At 39.0% G+C, this 19057-nt stretch overlaps 1 protein-coding gene across 1 annotated transcript; it reads left to right on the top strand.

The window, feature by feature from the left end:
* Nucleotides 1-14: 14 nt before the first annotated feature.
* Nucleotides 15-18984, top strand: LOC128855840 (heat shock 70 kDa protein cognate 2). Its single transcript, XM_054091046.1, has 3 exons — nt 15-685; nt 11724-13205; nt 18515-18984. Exons 1-3 carry the CDS (start codon nt 512-514, stop codon nt 18776-18778), a joined length of 1920 nt encoding a protein of 639 aa, XP_053947021.1. The 5' UTR covers nt 15-511; the 3' UTR covers nt 18779-18984.
* The last annotated feature ends 73 nt before the right edge of the window (nt 18985-19057 follow it).

Here is a 19057-nt window from a genome sequence, read left to right as displayed (position 1 = left end):
AAAAAAAAAAAAACAGAACAAAAGTACCAAACGCAATTACGCTAGTATTGAAAAGTTTTCCAATCGTTTGGCCAACAACATTTTAGCCACTACTACTGACAGTCAGCGCGGACGAGGCACACGACGAAGCTGCCTTAATGCTTTTCCAAAAGTAAACAAAACATTCGAATAGTTAATTCACTGCTTAGTAATGCCAGCGCTTGCGCCAGAGTCCACGATACGAGCTCGTTAATATCTAAAAAGTGTTCGGCGCTTTTAAAAAGCAGCAACAAAGCGTAGGCAAAAGCATAAAATCTAGTGTAACAGCAGGAAAAGCCAACAGTCGGTCGGCGCGTTTGATTGCGAGCATTCGGTGGAAATTTGAAAAGGCCACGGCAAGAGTTTATTTGGTAAATACCAAACAGCTGGTGGAGAAAGTGAAGAGTGCAAACGAGAAAATAAAACAAACCAAAAAAAAATTGCAATTAATTTATTTTTAGTGTTTTTTTGAAAAATTGTGTTAAACGGAAAAATGGTTAAAGCACCAGCAATCGGTATTGATTTGGGCACCACCTACTCCTGCGTGGGTGTTTGGCAGAACAACAAAGTTGAAATCATTGCCAACGATCAGGGCAACCGCACCACGCCCAGTTATGTGGCCTTCAACGATACGGAACGTTTGATCGGCGATGCGGCCAAGAATCAGGTAGGCACAAACGACGATCCCCATGCGAGTAATAGGTCTAAAGGACAAACAAAAAATGCATTCATAGTTTTGAGAGCATAATTAAATCTACTAAGTAAAGGGAGAAATGCAAAACATAAACGAAATGCAATTTGAGCCTTGCAAGAGATTTAAAATATTTCAAAAAATTTTAGTTAAAAGCATAACGCACGTACGCTGAAAGAACGTAGTAACTTAAATAACTTAAAAAATTAAAAATTCGAGAAAAAGACTTCAAAGTTTTCAATTTACTAGGCAGGCCCCCAGGCCTTAAGTAAATGCCGATTTTTATCCAATGAAATTTTTATCCAACATTTTTTTTATCGCCATGAAATTTTTACACAGCATAAAAGAAGAGCTGTTGCTCAGTTCTGCATACTTATCCAAAAAATTATTTATTATTATTTTATTTATTTTTTTTTTTGTTTGGATTATGCCAATGTTGCAGCAAATGCACGATATGCAAAGTACAAAACCGTTTTGCCAAATTGAGCATCTTTTAATTTGTATTAAGTTGCATACATACGCCCATACATATGTACATACGCATACATATACAGTGGGGTCAGATGAAAGTCATGGAAGAAATTCTAAAAATAAAATTCTATGAAACATGCACTGCTGTTTAATTAAACAAACTTACAAACAAGTAAACATTTATCGCTCGTTTAGAGCACCAAATTCAAGAACTGAATTTCATACAACCAATTCTTAAATCCTAATTCATTATTAACCCTGCGATGGACACCTTTTTTAAAACCTTCGCCCTGCTCGAGGATCCTTTTTAAAAAGTTATATCCATAAATCGATCAAAAAGTAAATTTTAGGAAGCTACTTGGCAGCTCAAGTCGTTAGCTATAATAGAAATATGTTAAATCCACGTCTAAAGTCGAAAAAGTCTGACCAGTCCCGAGTGCCCAACGGAGAGTTCAACCGTATTTTTGAAAACTTTTGGCGAGGAGTGATTAGAAAGCTTTTTTTCTTGTTCCCTCCTATCGGGAACATAGGGCGTCGACAAGACTCAGTCTTGCGTTGGTTTCGTTAATCTATTTTGGATTCTGACAGGGTAGGTGATTAGCCTGCCGCTACCAGTCCTAAGTAGTGGGAATGGAAACTTGCTTAGGAAGAACGCCTTTTTACTGCTTTGAGCGCCATGTGTGTTTCACATTTTTCTGCCAGAAGGATCGCACAAGTTGTTGAGGACTTCGCTTAATTTGGTGTGTCTGCGCTATTACCGCGGTTGCCCGCTTCCTTTTACTGGCGCCAGTGATGGAATGGGTAACTGTGTGTTTTTCTTTGCCTTTGTGCGGGGGTAAGGATGGAAAGCGAGGCGCAGAACTGAATCGCTCAGGCACTATATTTTATAAGAGCGTACAATTGTTGGCGTATGCCGATGATATTCACATCTTGGGCCTAAACAACCGCGCTGTTAGTTCTGCCTTCTCCAAACTGGATAAAGAGGCAAAGCGAATGGGTCTGGTGGTGAACGAGGACAAAACGAAGTACCTCCTGTCTTCAAACAAACAGTCGGTGCACTCGCGTATCGGCACCCACGTCACTGTTGACAGTTATAATTTTGAGGTTGTAAAAGACTTCGTGTATTTAGGAACTAGCATTAACACCGATAACAATGTCAGCATTGAAATCCAACGTAGAATCTCTCTTGCTAACAAGTGCTACTTTAGACTAAGTAGGCAACTGAGCAGTAAAGTCCTCTCTCGACGAACAAAACTAACACTCTACAAGGCTCTCATAATGCCCGTCCTAACGTCTGATAAAAAAGGATCTTTACGCTTTAAGGGGTAACACCACTGTAGAAATTTCAAAATATTGATTTTTTTTATAAGCTTAAAAAATTCTTTGAACCTTTTAAAATACAGAACAAAAAGTTTTATACGTTACCGAAGTTTATTTCATAAATATTTTAAGCTTTTAACCAAGCGTTAGTGACTGCTACCTAACGACTTCTCCAAATTTCCATACTTCAAGTGCGTTTTTCTCAAAACACGTTTTCTGAAATTGGCACGCAGCATAACTCAAACAATTTTTAATATTTTTAATCAGGTTTTTCACTAAGTCTGTATAATAACCTTCTTAAGAGAAGAGCGTAGGGGTTTTTCGATAGATTAATTTAAACGATTGTTATAATTATTTAAGTCCCGTTTTTTTAGTCCAAAATAGAGTTTTTTCCTTCAAATGCTTGCTAATTCCACAAAAATAAATATTTTTTAAATCCCCTACGTGTTTCTCTAGCTATTTTTATCTAGATTAAGAAAAAAAATGTTTCTTTGTTCCAGATTAAAATTTGCACCCTCTGTGCTGCGTGCCGCGGAGCTCCTTCAAGAGAAACCACATTACAAAAATGTCTCCAATGCCGCCATTTTGTAAAATTTTTCGATCAAATTTTTTAGTTTTGTATTTTAGTATATAAGTAATAACTTCCCAAATCAGATTGATCCCTTTCCCTTTCCTTCTGTACAAAAAAATTCTTTAAAAATCGTGTTTATTTTACGCGTGTACAGTGGTGTTACCCCTTAAACGAATGCCAACTACTGCTATCGAGCTATCTCATATATACACACTCAAATCACCAGTATATCACTTGAGCGAACACAAAAATAGTATCAGGAGCGAACCCTCATTTACGAGGGCGGAAACTTATTCCCACGCCTAATATTTTTTAATAATAAGAAAAAATTTTAATAATAAAATAATATTTTAATAAATAAATAATATTTGTCCACCTTAAGACAGAAAATAACCAACCTTTAAAAGCATTTCTATCCTACCTTAAAGCTTTGGGAAATTTTATTTTGTTTCAGTCATAGAAAAATTGTAGAATTTCCAATTATAAAATAACGCAGCTCAAGTAGGTATATGAAAAAAAAATTAGCTGGTATTTTTTCGCATGAAATTACAAGAGCAGTTGTTCACAGGCGAAAAAACGACGTTCAACATTCCTTGGTTTTAACTCATAAGGAACCCACTCTGAATCATTCCCAAAGCATACAATCGCTTGGAAATGGATTGGCGGGTAACTCCTAATACTGAAGCAAGCTTTTCTTACATTTGACATGGATCCTCATTGAGCAATGCCTCCAATTCAGCGTCTTCGAAGGTTTTTGGACTTCCTTCACGCGGACGGTCGTCAGCATTAAAATCACCGTCTTTGAAGCGACGGAACCAATCTCGGCACGTTGTTTCACTTAAAGCAGCATTTTATAAACTTTTTGTAGCTCTCGATGCGCTTCAGCCGCGTTTTTTTCGAATGAAAGAGGTAAATCAACACATCGGAATAAAATCAGACATTTTCACAAAACCAAAAGTATCTCATACCAAAACAAAATCACTAATGTGCCGAAGCAGTTCGTTTACCATATGTCTAAGCTTGGTTTATGATGTTTAGGTTATGTTAGAATCGACTGGCACACACTGCTGGAGGCATCTATTGACAAACAACGAGAACTTAGTTGCGCACCTAATAATTTGCACATGGGGATGCTTGCTTGATTACGTTTGATCTTCTACAGTTTAGAAGTTCTTTAGTGTATTTGTATATTTGAAGTATATTTGGGACCATATTGGGACCAGTTGTCAGATCTAAATAACGGATAAAAATATTAGTATGGATTAGAAGTTCATATGTTCGATTTTTTCCATTTAGTGATGGAAAGTTATCTTCCAAAATCCCGCGCTTGTGCAGACACACATATACTTATACGTATACATACACTCATCTATTTACATACAATATATGCACGTACATTAGGTGAATAAAATATGGGTATTCAGAATTTATCTAATTTCATAAATATCAGCACTAAAATATTGAATTTAAACCCCTTTCCGATTTCAATAAAAAAGTCACTGATTTGAAGGAATTAACTGCCTTTAATGGGGGAATGTTAAGCCTAATATATCTATAAGCATAATATTGATAAGGATTGTGGCATCTAAATGTCATATAGGCCAAAATGTGAAAACCAATTACATACCTCTGAGTTCAATTAAGCTATTCAACTGAAGCTTGGCACGAATGCATAATTTGTATATTCCATTTTTATAGTGAAAGCTGGCAGCTATTGAAATAGGGGACGTAACAGCTGCCATATCAACTGAAATTTCCAAATTAATTTTTCCAATTTTTTTAATAACTTTTTTGCTAAATACAAAAAATATTTCGAGTGCTGAAAACCTTTATTTTGGCCTTTACGCGATCCACTGCTTGTCTGTTTGTATGCTGCAGCTGAGTAGTTCACAGGTGTCAAATATGATTGACATACGATGCCATTAACAAAACTTATATATCTTCCGATAGCGTAAGCGATAAGCTGGTAGGCCGATTATTGTTGACAATTACTAATTGTTTTTTTTTTTTGTTTTGCTTATATTATCCATTTATTTATTGCGATCTGTTTAATAATATTTAACAATATTTATGCTTAAAACTACGATACTCCACGGAATATGGAGGGAAAGCACCCAGTAGTGCAACCGTTTAGTATTATAATTTTAATTTCCCAAGTTATTAAAAAACACCCGATACATATATATCTGCGTATGTAAGTTGAACAAGAAAATTTTGTTGAGGCTTTCCGATTGTGAATCAAAATTCTGTACTTCACATGCGCGCTATACGCTGTGTTAGTTTACAAGTACATAACACATGGGCTCACATGTGTCCCTAACAAAGAAGACACTTCTTTTTTTTGTGCAAAATTAGCTTTATTCGTAAACGTAATTTCAATCAATCAAGCAGAACACATCCCAAAATGCCGGCCATACGAGGCCGAGGCCTTTCCAGCCGATTGTTGTGAACTTGGGCGCTTTGGACGAGGTTCAGCAGTTGCTGTCCACTCAGATTACGATCGTTTTGATTCCGGAGTAAAGTGATGGATCCATGTTTCATCCATAGTCACACATCCACGCAAAAATTCCTGTTTACGTTTCCCAGGTGTATACCTATGGAATAAGAATTTTTCTTTCGATTTCAGACGTTTATTAACAAAAAATGGTTACAAATTTAATCTTTAGAGTAGAAGCCATCGCTAGCGACACATTTTTTCCATCTCTCAGGTAATTTGTGGATGCCGCGCCAAAAAAAGTGGTCGTCTTTGGCCGCAAACCAATCATGGAGCTATTTTTTGGCTTCTTTGTGAGAATTGAAGCGCTGCTCGGAAACTGCGTAGCCCATCGATGCAAACAAATGATAATCGGAAGACGCCAAGTCTGGTGACTAAGCTGCATGCCCCAGCGATTCCCAATCGTACGTCTCCATCATTTCCCGGGTCGCTCTTGCTCGATGTAGCGGTGCATGTGGCGGTGCATTGTCATCAAGAAAAATTACTTTGCGACGCCGATCGGCATATTCTGGGCGTTTTCGGTGTATAGCGCAGTTCAAATCGGTCAATTGTCGTTGGTAGCGTGCACCGTCAACTGTTTCACCTGGTTTTAATAGCTCATCCCAAATCATACCACGCTGATCCCATAAAACACACAGCATTGCCTTGCGGCCTAAGCGATTTGGTTTGGCCGTTGTTTTTGGCTTGAGGCCGGGCGGACCATACGATCATTTACGCTTAGGATTGGAGAAAAACACCCATTTTTCATCACCCGTAACGATTCGATGCAAAAGCGACTTCCTTTTGAACCGGGAGAAGCGTTTTTCTTCAATTGATAACAGAAAATCAACGTAGTCGGCCAGTCGTAGTTTGAAGGCACGAAATTCGACATTTTTAAGAGCGACGTAACAAACAATGAACTGAATATTGCTGACAGATGACAGACGAAAAAAATAAGACATTTGGGAAAGTTTAAAAATACTCCTAGCGACATCTATGAACTAATAGTTGAAAGTCTCACTTCATAGGTATATACCTGGTAAACATAGTCAAACATTGCTCCGGATCATCAACACCTTCTTGTTTTTGGTAAACAGTGAGCAAACGCAGCACCCACTTTGAACAGAGCTTTCTCATAGTCAAATGCTCATGCAATATTCCGCCAACAGGCTCTTTTGATGTCTTTACGATAACAGCTAACTCACCCAACTTCACTTTTTGATCATTCAAATCAATTTAGTGGATTCTTTAGATGTTTTCTGGTGTTACCGCCTCATTTGGGCGCCCACTGCGTTATGCATCATCGGTGTCTCTGCGACCACGTTTGAAGTCAGCAAACTATCGTTTTATTGTTGTTTCTGATAGAGTGGAGTCTCCATAACACTTTTCCAGCCATTGCTTCGCTTGAACGGTATTTTTCCCCATCAAGAAGCAGTGTAAAATTGAAACACGAAATTCTTTTTGACCCTTTCTTTAGAAAATAACAAAAGTAGCGTCGCTCTTAGCACAATAACTCACGAACTAATGAAGAGAATACCATGAAATTTTAACAGCTGTCCTTTTAAGGGGGAACGCCACTGTGGGGGCCAAAAAATAGCCGATTTTTGGGAATTTTTCTTTTGTAAGTAGGAATGATTATTCGAGGATCGGACAAAAAGCAATTTATAATATATGTATTAAACTATGTTGATGTAAATTTTTATTAAAAAATATTGAAAATTGACAAATTTATGTAAATAAACGTAACGAGTTAAAAAAAAATGACGTCATCTGGTGGCAGTGATACAGCACTGAATAATCATCTGAAATCAAAAAACCAAAAATTTTATTAATCTTCACAATAGTGGCTATCGTTGTACGTAGCCGTTTTTTGACAAAATGGTGGTGATTTGAATTTCGATGTGTGTTTTTTTGATTTTCAACAGGCCCAAAAAAATAGTTATTTTCAAAATTTTGAAAATCGGCTACGTACAACGATAGCCAATGCGATAACAAAAATTTTGAAAAAAAAAGAAAATTAATATCGGTCTATTAGTCTTCGAGAAATCGCTGCCACCGTATCAAAAAAAGTCGTTTCGAGAAAAACGCGTTTGAAATAAAGCATCGTATCGTAAGCGCTACGGGGCCGAACCGACGGGCGCTCACTTAAGTGCACATAGAATCGGGAATAAAGCGAATTTCGCTTTAAAATTTTTACCACATTTTCTTGAAGAGTTATACTAACAATTTATACAAAAATAAATCGATTTTTTTTAATTTTCACAGTGGTGAGTACTAACTGAAGAAGAGGTGAATGCAATAAAACTAATACCATCTATGTGTTAAGCCCGAGACTTTTCAGCCCATGCGTTGAATATGTATGTATACACATATGAAAATAAAATTCTACATGTGAATGCATTTCAATAAGTACGCGCTGTTGCCTCTGCCACTTTTTGCCCTCGTCAACCAAATTCTTATGTTAAACGACAATTTGTAAAATTTTATTAGTTTTCACACCAAATTCGTAATTTATAATTTCATAAAAAAAACCCAACATATTTCTCCAACTTCAATGCAGATACCAATGCAATGTGTTAGAATAATATCGCGCTTTGACAAGCTGTCACTATAAATTTTCACGCTGACATTTTATAAAAACCACCAAAAAGCCAAAAACGTAACTTTTGTAACGATGTTTTTCTTGACCCTCCGCATTATGGGCAAAACATAGTGCGGCTGGGAATTGCGAGAATCGCCCATCGGCGATTGCAGTCGCATTGGAATTTCGCAAGTTATGGCACACACACACACACACACACACTTTTCAACCCAGCCAGTCGGCTAAACCAAATATGAAATAGTCCATCATGACTTGTATGTGCCGTATGAATCTACATTTGTGCATATGTATGTATGTATGCTCATACATAGACTTACATATGTCATGTTAGATGCTGTCACTCATTATTTTTACCACAGCGAATAATGCGAGTAATGATCGCCACCGGCGACAAGTGCCCAAGCGTTTGTAATGCCTTTGTATGGACCTGACTGGTCCACTATCCGTCATTTGTTGCCATTTTGGTCGCTTACATGAATCGTCAACACCTGTTCTTACTATAATAGTTTTCGCCGTACGCACAAGTGCATATACATATATACTCGAATGTATATTTTGCTTTTTAACCCAATTAATGTTGACCAAGTTGCAGTGATGTTTGTCTGTGGGAACGCTGTGAATTTTTGGTGATTTCGTGGGCGTCGTTTTGTTGCGACTTGGCATGAGTCACACGTAAGGCGCTGGCAGTGGAACATTCTAGTCTTGAGCTGTTTCCATGTTTGTGTTGCTATAAAAATAGCTTTCGTTAGCGATGAAGATTTGACTTTCAAATCTTTTAAATCAATTTTTAAAAATTGTTTATACATAAATGCCGTCGACGTCGACGGCGTTTATTTTTAGTTCTATGTAGAATTGGAAAAATTGTGTCTGTATGTATGAATGTATATATGTATAATTTTTTGATCATAGAATTTTTTATACGAGTATAAAATTAGATATTTAATGATTAGGTAAGCGTTCCTAAGTATTTTATATTTGTGTACCCTTGCGTTATATGAAGGGTGCTATAGCTTTTTTCACGATTGGTTGTAATAGCATAAAGTAATCGAGGTGGTGGTGGTGGTGGAGTTGTCGTCTGAGTGGCACAACCCAGAGCCAATTAGCATCAAAGATGCAATTTTGATACCCCATTTGTAAGGGTTTTCCAATAACAGGTGTTATTTTGAATTGGATTGCGCTATCGAGAGATGATTAACGATTTTTTATGGCCGGAATTGGATGGTATTGATCTGAACAACGTTTATTGTCAACAAGACGGCGCTACGTGCCACACAAGCAACGAAACCATTGACCTTTTACGGGAAAAGTTTCCGGACCGTGTTATCTCTCGAAGAGGTGATCACAATTGGCCACAAAGATCTTTTGATTTAACACCTTATGACTTTTTTCCTTTGGGGCCACATGAAAGAGAAGGTCTACGCCAACAGTCCAGGGTCGGTTCAAGATCTCAAAGATGGAATACGTGAGGCTTTCGAGGACATAGGGCAGCCACTTTGCAATTCGATTATGGAAAGTTGCAAGTCGTGGTGATCATTTGCCTGATGTTATTTTCCACTATTAACGGTATACCTGCCTCTTTATAATGAAATAAACATCCGATTATTTATATTAAAAATAGCATTTTTTCTTTGAATATCAAAATAACACCTCTTATTGGAAAGCCCTTTAGAACTACTTTTTTTTATTAGTCGAACTATCTTGATTTGACTATGAATCTGCCTGTATCGTCTATTTTCTTTTCTGCAATTTCTATAAAGTTGACCATCGAGAATTCCCCCAGCATTCATTGTCGTAGAGCACACTGGGGCACTCATACAGATAATAAAATGCTGTTTCCTTTGACTCTTCTCGATTGCAGCTTCTTCTATATCTATTGTTGTGCGGCCACCCCATTTTCCTGGCATAGTCTCTCAAAGGCCAATGGCCCTTTAATGTTGACGTAATTCTGCATATGTCTGCTCGTTACTTCCTAACAACTCGTCAGTTCTGGAATTGTTTAAATTGCGCCACGTTTGTTTAGTTATGTTGCTGGTATCCGTATTAGTCCGTCTGTCGACGGTCTGCATCTAGAATAGCGAGAAGATATCCTTTTTGCGCATGGCTTGGGGACAGTCAATCGTGGCAGTTATAGACATAAACCTACAGAAATACGCAGAAATTTGAGGGCAATGTTTAGGTCTTAGGAGAGAGCAATTGTAGGTATTCCTCCTCTAGTAGGTACTAGCCTAGGATTCTGTGTCTCCTGTGACCTAATGATTCACAATTGGTGATTAAGTGTTCCATAGACTCCTCCCATAGCAAGTGCTAGATAGTCCTATTGTATTGAAATGTTTATTGCAAGCAAAGTGACCTGTGAGTGCTCCACAGAGTAATCTGAGGCCCTTTTTATCTAAGGTTAAAGCAGATTTTGCTCTGTTGGTATTAAATTTCAGAAACCTTTTGGAGTGCTTAAGGCCATTTGTGCCGTTCCAATATTCCTTGGTTTTTATTTTACTATTACTATCGTTTATGTACCATCCGGCCCCAGCAGCTATTTCATTCTTGGACCCATCGGTAAAGAAAATATCCGAAAAAAATTCTTTGATTGCACTCTGGATCTGAGCAGTGCGTCTTTCGACTCACCAATGGCTTTCCAAAGATAGCCGTCAAGCTAGTCTTGTTGCCCTTTGGACAATTGACCGTCTTATTAGTCGGTTAGCATCTCTACCGTCATTGCCTTGGCTGCCACTCGCGCGAATGATGTGCCAGATGTTGACGGAAGAGTGTTATTCGACATTTGAGATCCCTTAGCCTTTTACTTTTCAAGTAAAGGTTTATCTGCCTCCGAATGGTTCGAAGTTGCAGCCATTTTCGACTTCAGAGGAATCATCGCCTCTGTCGCGCTTTCCCGTTGCCTTTAAGGGTGTCGAAGTTGATGAAGCTTGAGTACTTGCCTTAGCTAATGCTTCGGATTTCTTCTGTATTTCCTTCTACCTTCTTTGTTTGATCTACCTTTCGGATAGACCAGCACCTGCATTCGAGTCCCCAGTAACTTTAGATTTTTTACCGGTCTGCGTATCAAGTTTAACCGTTGTCAAAGGCTTACTCGGTGCCAGAGATCCGTCTGAGTATATTGAAACATTTTCCGCCATCTGCACATCTAACACAGCTTGTTTAGTTGCTTTGGACGGTTTCGATATCGGTATATTGCTCTCACTCATTCGGCTCTCCATTGACATAGTCAATGTGCCATTTATCACCGCTAGTAGTATGCTTTCCTCCTTCCACGAAATGGGGGTTAAAGCACCACTTAAGTCTCACGACAAGGAGACCAATCCGATGCGGTATAAAATGATTGCACTTCCAAGTCAACTTAATTGCACAAAAAACCTTGAGGGATTTATGTTTATGCTTTCCAAGCTTCTTACCACAAATGGAAGTATGCCATGTACTATTTTTTTTTACTTAGTATTTAATATCATTTTAATAAAATACTTAGTAGAATTACTTAAATTTATGTTTCATTTTTTTTTATTCAACGAACTTTACTTTAATTTACTAATTTTTCCACATATTCTTCTGTCCATTACCCACCCAGGTCGCCATGAATGCCAAAAATACAGTATTCGATGCCAAGCGTCTGATCGGTCGCCGCTTCGATGACGCCAAAATACAAGAGGACATAAAGCATTGGCCTTTCAAGGTGGTCAATGACTGCAGCAAGCCTAAAATCGAGATCGAGTTCAAGGGCGAAACTAAACGCTTCGCGCCCGAGGAGATCAGTTCGATGGTGTTGACAAAGATGCGCGAAATCGCCGAAGTCTATTTGGGCGCCAAGGTGTCGGATGCGGTTATAACAGTACCAGCCTACTTTAATGACAGCCAACGTCAAGCCACCAAAGATGCCGGTTCGATAGCTGGCCTCAATGTGCTGCGCATCATCAATGAACCCACTGCCGCCGCACTGGCCTATGGTTTGGATAAGAATTTGAAGGGTGAGAAGAATGTGTTGATCTTTGACTTGGGTGGTGGCACCTTCGATGTCTCCATACTATCCATTGATGAGGGCTCGCTTTTCGAGGTCAAGTCCACAGCCGGTGATACACATTTGGGTGGTGAAGATTTCGACAATCGTCTTGTTAATCACTTTGTTGAAGAATTCAAGCGCAAGCACAAACGCGATCTCACATCCAATGTGCGCGCACTACGTCGTTTGCGTACCGCCTGCGAGCGCGCCAAGCGTACACTATCTAGCAGCACAGAAGCTTCCATTGAAATCGACGCCTTACATGAGGGTATCGACTTCTATTCTAAGATTAGTCGTGCACGTTTCGAAGAGCTAAATATGGATTTGTTCCGTTCAACGCTACAGCCAGTGGAACGCGCTTTGAATGACGCAAAAATGGACAAAGCTGCCATTCATGATGTGGTGCTAGTGGGTGGATCAACACGCATTCCGAAAATACAGAAAATGTTGCAAGACTTCTTCGGCGGCAAACAGCTGAACTTGTCCATCAATCCCGACGAGGCTGTGGCATACGGTGCAGCAGTGCAAGCTGCTATTCTCACTGGCGTCGGTAGTTCACAGATTCAGGATGTTTTGCTGGTTGATGTAACACCACTCTCATTGGGTATTGAAACCGCTGGCGGTGTTATGACCAAGCTAATCGAACGCAATGCGCGTATTCCATGCAAGCAGCAACAGACCTTTACGACATACAGTGACAACCAGAACGCTGTGACTATTCAGGTGTACGAGGGTGAACGCGCCATGACAAAGGATAACAATCTTTTGGGTACTTTCAATTTGACTGGCATACCACCGGCACCGCGTGGTGTACCCAAAATCGAGGTCACTTTCGATCTCAACGCCGATGGTATACTACACGTTTCCGCAAAGGACAACAGTACCGGCAAATCGGAGAAGATCACAATCACCAATGACAAGGGACGTTTGTCGAAAGCGGAAATCGATCGTATGCTGTCGGATGCGGAACGTTATAAGGATGAGGATGAGATGCAGAAACAGCGCATACAGGCACGAAATGCTTTGGAGAGCTACATCTTCAGCTGCAAGCAGGTGGGTAGAAGGTTAAGTAGAGAAAGATACTATGCTTTAGGAGAGTACACAGGCCATAAAATGAGCAGGTGGGATACAATTCAAACGGAGTCGTATAAAAAGTATGCCATGGGTTTTTGATTAAGTAATCTTTAGGTGATGGCCCACTTACAAAAATAAGCTTCCAAAAAATTGTTTATTTTTTTTTAAATGCATTAAACTTTGTCTAAATTAACCTCTTAATATCCTATACCATACAAAACCTATGTTCAAAAACTAGAGCAGTCAAGATAGAAATCTCGGATGCCGAAGAATGCAGAAAATGTGGCGAGCAGGGCTCAAGGGAAACTGTAGAGCAACTCCATTGCGAATCTCCTGCGTCATTGAAAACACGCTTAAAATATCTGGGTCACCACAGTTAGATGAATTGCAAGATATTTTTTGGTAGTAAGTTGGAAATATCTCCTTAAACTCGCAATAGAAATAGGCAGCATGCAGGCATAAGCTATGAAACGAACCGGTTTATGGGTGACTACAAGTCAAACAGTAAAACCGAACCTAACCTTGCCCTAGTGCTTAAGTTTAATGAGGGAGAATGTTAGGATCACATCCGCGAAGAAGCACGAAAGTTCATAGAGGTTCCCGTTTATTTAGAGTACAGAATCAATGTCACTGCAGTAACCCGTTGCAGAACAGTCGTCACTATATGTGAGCGTGGAACCACCCTATGATTCCTCGCTGAACAAAGTAAGTGGCGCGCTTGTGTTGGTCAGCTTGTGCAGTCTTCCTTATCTATCGAAAGATTGCAGTACGAACAAATTCAATTGATGGCTAAAAGTTCACGTATGGCTTCGAAATCAACGAAATGGAATTTGGGAATGTTGTTTTAGGCCACCCTCCTGTTGTGCTTTGAAGGTTTTGTCAGGACACTAAAGGTAGCTGAGAAACCACATAAAACCAATCCACACACAAAAATAATCGCCACATACAGCGCGGTGAGACTTAGAGACAGTTGGAAGCTGAATAACAAAACCTTACGGCTACAGAAAGATTCTCGTAAAGGAACCCCCACGGCTTAAAAGCAAATCAGACTTCACAATCCCCGACCTCAATTTCAAGAAAGTTTTCCACCGAGAGTCAAAAGGAGGAAGAGGGAGGTGATTGGTAGATTCGACATTGAAATCTACACTCACGGCTCTAAGATGAACTGTGGTGTGGGGGTTGGCCTCTATCCGTGGCCGCTCAAATTATGCAAATCAATTCGACTTCCTGACTATGCCAGCATGTTCCAGGTAGACTATTAGCAATCAGAGAAGCATGCAAATCCCTAAAATATTACAAAGAAATTGGTTAAGAGTAGCTACCTTTTCAGACAGTAAGCAGCTATCAAGGCCTTAGATTCCAATTCCATTCCATCCAAACTAGTTTTACAATGTAGAGAAAACTAGAACTGCTAGGTCATTGGCTTCAAATTACTCTGATATGGGTTCCCGGTCATAGGAATATAGAGGGTAATAAGATAGCAGATGATCTAGCAAGAAAAGGTTCAGCACTAGACATAACAGAGGCAGTGGCAGTAGCTGCCCCATTCAATGCAATAAGAACATCTACTGCTTCACACTGCTATCCTTTCGCCGAAAGAAGGTGGAAGCAATTAACTTCATTTGCCACAACAAAAAAAAAATCATGACCGTTGTACAACATTCAGAGGAATGCTTACCAGTTAGGCTGCTCTCGTCCAAGCATCTCATGTATTACTGCAAAGCCAGACTTAACCTTTCTTCAACCCCATCTGCAGAAGCTGTCAGGCGGAGAGGGTGAAAGAAAGTCGGTTTCACTACTTATGCGAATATCCAGGTTTAGCTAGTACAAGTAGCCGCTCTTCTGGTAAGCCTTTCTTACAGCAAGTTAATCAAATCTCAGACATGGAGATAAGAAAATAGATTCTATACTTGGATCTCACAAAGGGATCTGATTAAAGAAAAGCGCGAAACAAAAACAAAGACATCACTCGAGAACAGTGGTAGTATAGTAAAACGGCGCTAGTCGCTAATTAGGAGTATTTCAACAGAAATACTTAACCACTTCAAGAGCAACAACAACAGAGCGCACTCGCACCGAGGGTAAAGATGCGAGCATTTAATAGCTGCCCAACCGCTTAAGGGGGAAGCCTGATTTATGAGGTCTAAAAATTGTATCACTTTGCGATTTTTTTTTTTTTTAAGGAAAAAATTAATTTAGCACTGCAAAGTTTTTTCTATCTTTTAATGAACATTTAAAAAGTATAAAAAATTGTTGTACTGGTTAAAATAAGTTGAAAAAAATGTTTAACATAGAAATTAGTAGAGCGCTGCAACGCTGGAATTTCCAACTGGCGTACAAGATACAGCTCGTAATTATTATCTAAAGCAAAAAATTCAAATGGATGTCTAATTAATAGGACTATGAATAAGTTCGTGCGGTTTTACAACAGATGGCGTAACTTGATTATTATTCCATCGATCCACATTTCCAAACATTCATTGGAGAGCTACTGTCGTAAGGCACAAACGTCAGTATAAGTTTTTTATTTGAAGCGTAAACAACAATATTTTTACCACACTTGAAAATGTCGAATTTCGTGCCAAATAATGTGTTTTTGCGGGGAATTCTTCTTCATTATTTTAATATGAAGAAAAAAGCAGCCGAAAGTCATCGTATCTTGGTGGAAGTTTATGGTGAGCATGCTCTATCTGAGCGAACGTGCCAGAAGTGGTTTGCACGCTTTAAAAGTGGTGATTTTGGCTTGGAAGACGAAGAACGCGAGGGTGCGCCGCCAAAGTTCATGGATACCGAATTGGAGGAATTGCTCGATCAAGATCCGGCTCAAACGCAAGAAGAGGCTGCAAAAACTTTGGGAGTTGATCAATCAACCATTTCCAAACGTTTAAAAGCCATGGGAATGATCCGAAAGGTAGGCCATTGGGTGCCGTATGAATTGAAGCCAAGAGACGTTGAACGCCGTTTTATGGCATGCGAACAACTGCTTCAACGGCACAAAAGAAAGGGTTTTTTGCATCGAATTGTGACTGGCGATGAAAAGTGGGTCCATTACGACAATCCAAAACGTCGGGCAACGTATGGATACCCTGGCCATGCTTCAACATCGACGTCGGCGCAGAATATTCATGGCCTGAAGGTTATGCTGTGTATCTGGTGGGACCAGCTGCGTGTTGTGTATTATGAGCTACTGAAACCGAATGAAACGATTACGGGGGATGTCTACCGACGACAATTGATGCGTTTGAGCCGAGCACTGCGAGAAAAACGGCCGCAATACGCCGATAGACACGACAAAGTTATTTTGCAACATGACAATGCTCGGCCACATGTTGCACAAGTGGTCAAAACATACTTAGAAACGCTCAAATGGGATGTCCTACCCCACCCGCCGTATAGTCCAGACCTTGCGCCATCCGATTACTATCTCTTCCGATCGATGCAACATGGCCTGGCTGACCAGCACTTCCGTAATTACGATGAAGTCAAAAAATGGATCGATTCGTGGATTGCGGCAAAACCGACCGAATTTTTCACAAAGGGAATCCGTGAATTGCCAGAAAGATGGGAAAAAGTAGTAGTAAGCGATGGACAATATTTTGAATATTAAATTTGTAACCATTTTACGTCAATAAAGTTTCAAATTTCGAAAAAAAAACGCACGAACTTATTCATAGTCATGATTTTTTATTCTAGATGAACTAAGAAAACTGAGAGAAATTCCAAAATTTCAACTTTTTGGAGGTTTTAAAGCAAAAAATGACTTTCTATAAAAAAAAAATTCACTTCAACTTGGTATAAAAATCTTGAAAATTTTTCTTTTATTTATTTTGTTAGTTCAAATAGAAGAGAATTTAATACTGAAGGGAACAAGCTATGATTCATTTCAAAACGTTCATTAGTTTTCTTTCATTCATGTACGCCAATTCAAAAAATCATAAAAATGAAAAGTCGAGAAAAGAAGATAAAGTTTGTACTATAGCTGTCCGGTCACAGCGTAACTACCTAACGCTCGCCTACCTTTGGCTTTGTATCTACGGAAATATTGAGAATTAGGCTCTTTAACTTTGTGTGAATATTCTGAAATATATTAGGAATCGCTTAAAACGAAAACAAATTTAATTTTTTTGACCTTATAAATCAGGATCCCCCCTTAAGAGTGCCACAGAAACGGTTCAAATGGCTTCATACGATTTTATATCGCACTGAGGAATAACAGATTTTATTTGCGCTTAGTAGTGGGGTTCATTTATTTGCGTATGTGTGTTTTAGTATAAAAAATAAATAATTGGCGCTTATACTTCTGTTGGTGTTTGGCCAAGCTCCTCCTTCTATTTGTGGTGCGCGTCTTCATATTTTTTTTCACAAATGGAACGACCTGCAGTTTTAACCCTTAACTGGTATCGTGGAGGCCGCGCAGACCCCACGCGTTTTATTTTTTTGAATTTATTAAAAACTACGCATAGTATGCGGCTGCCATTTTGGGTAATCTCATTACGTCGCGACACGCGGCGGGTGTCGGACGTTCGGCGCTGAAGCTTTTACCAGAGCGGAGCTACGTACGTTGCGGGGGCCGTGCTGACCCCACTATACCCCCACTATACGTTGAAATACTTATGTTTTAGTTTATTTTTTCAAAGTTGATTTTATAAGAAATAAGAAAACATACATATGTTAGCTAAAGACTTTCGAAATAATAGTTTTTTTATTTTTATAGTGGTAAGAAAAAAATACCAAAAAATTGTCCAAATTTTGTGATCTCTTGTAGTAAATAAGTTAAAAGAAGTATATGAATAAAAACGTATTAATTTCATAAAACAAGCTTATTATTTGTCCTATCAAAATAATTCTTGAAAAAAATTGTAGACATTTGTTTCCTAGAATCTAATTTTAATAGGGGGCCGCGCGGCCCCCACGATACTAGTTTCGTTAGTCAAATTTACGATACCAGTTAAGGGTTAAGTCGACTCCGAACAGCAAATGGTTTTTATGAGGAGCTTTTTCATGGCAGAAAAACACTCGGAGGTTTGCCATTGCCTGGCGAGGGTCGAAAAGCCTTTTTTTATTTTGCTGTTTCATGCGCGGAGATTCGAACCTAAGGTTGTGTTTTAATATACGATTCCATTATTTAATAATTTTTTTCCTTATTCACTCCTCTCGGGAGCATAGGGTATCGACAAGACTTGTCTTGCGTCGGTTTCGTTAATCTATTTTATTATTTATTATAATTTGATTATTTAATATAACTCTTATGAATTATAAATAATGAAAGCACTCCATTTTCCTTTCAGGCAGTGGAAGATGCACCTGCTGGACGTCTAACGGACGCCGACAAGGCAACAGTGCGCGACAGATGCACTACCGAGATGTCCTGGTTGGATGCCAATACACTCGCCGAGAAAGAGGAATTCGATGATCATCTGAAGGAATGTCAACGAGTTTGCGGGCCTATAATGGCGAAAATGCATGGAGCTGCTGGTAGCGGAGATGCAGATGCCGGCAAAGGAGCACAAGGTGGACGTGCCGGCGGACCGACTGTTGAGGAAGTCGATTAGAGTAGTGCCAGATTTTATACGATTTTTGTACTGAATTCCACCTAATTTTACGTTAATTTTAAATTGAAATATTTATTCATGCATTTTCAAAATTGGAGAATTATGCATGCACGCATTTAAAAAGCTATGCATTCAAAAAACAAAAAAAAAAAACAACAACAGCATTCGGCTGAGTGCAAATAAATGCGTACATAAATACATACAAATACGAGGGGTTGCTTATTTTTTTCCATTTTTTTCAAGCCGTAAGCGAAGTGGAATTACATACTTATATATCTT

The sequence above is a fragment of the Anastrepha ludens genome, chromosome 2, assembly GCF_028408465.1.
Source record: "Anastrepha ludens isolate Willacy chromosome 2, idAnaLude1.1, whole genome shotgun sequence".
In the NCBI taxonomy this organism is placed as follows: domain Eukaryota; kingdom Metazoa; phylum Arthropoda; class Insecta; order Diptera; family Tephritidae; genus Anastrepha; species Anastrepha ludens.
This window is presented reverse-complemented; position numbering and strand designations above follow the sequence as displayed.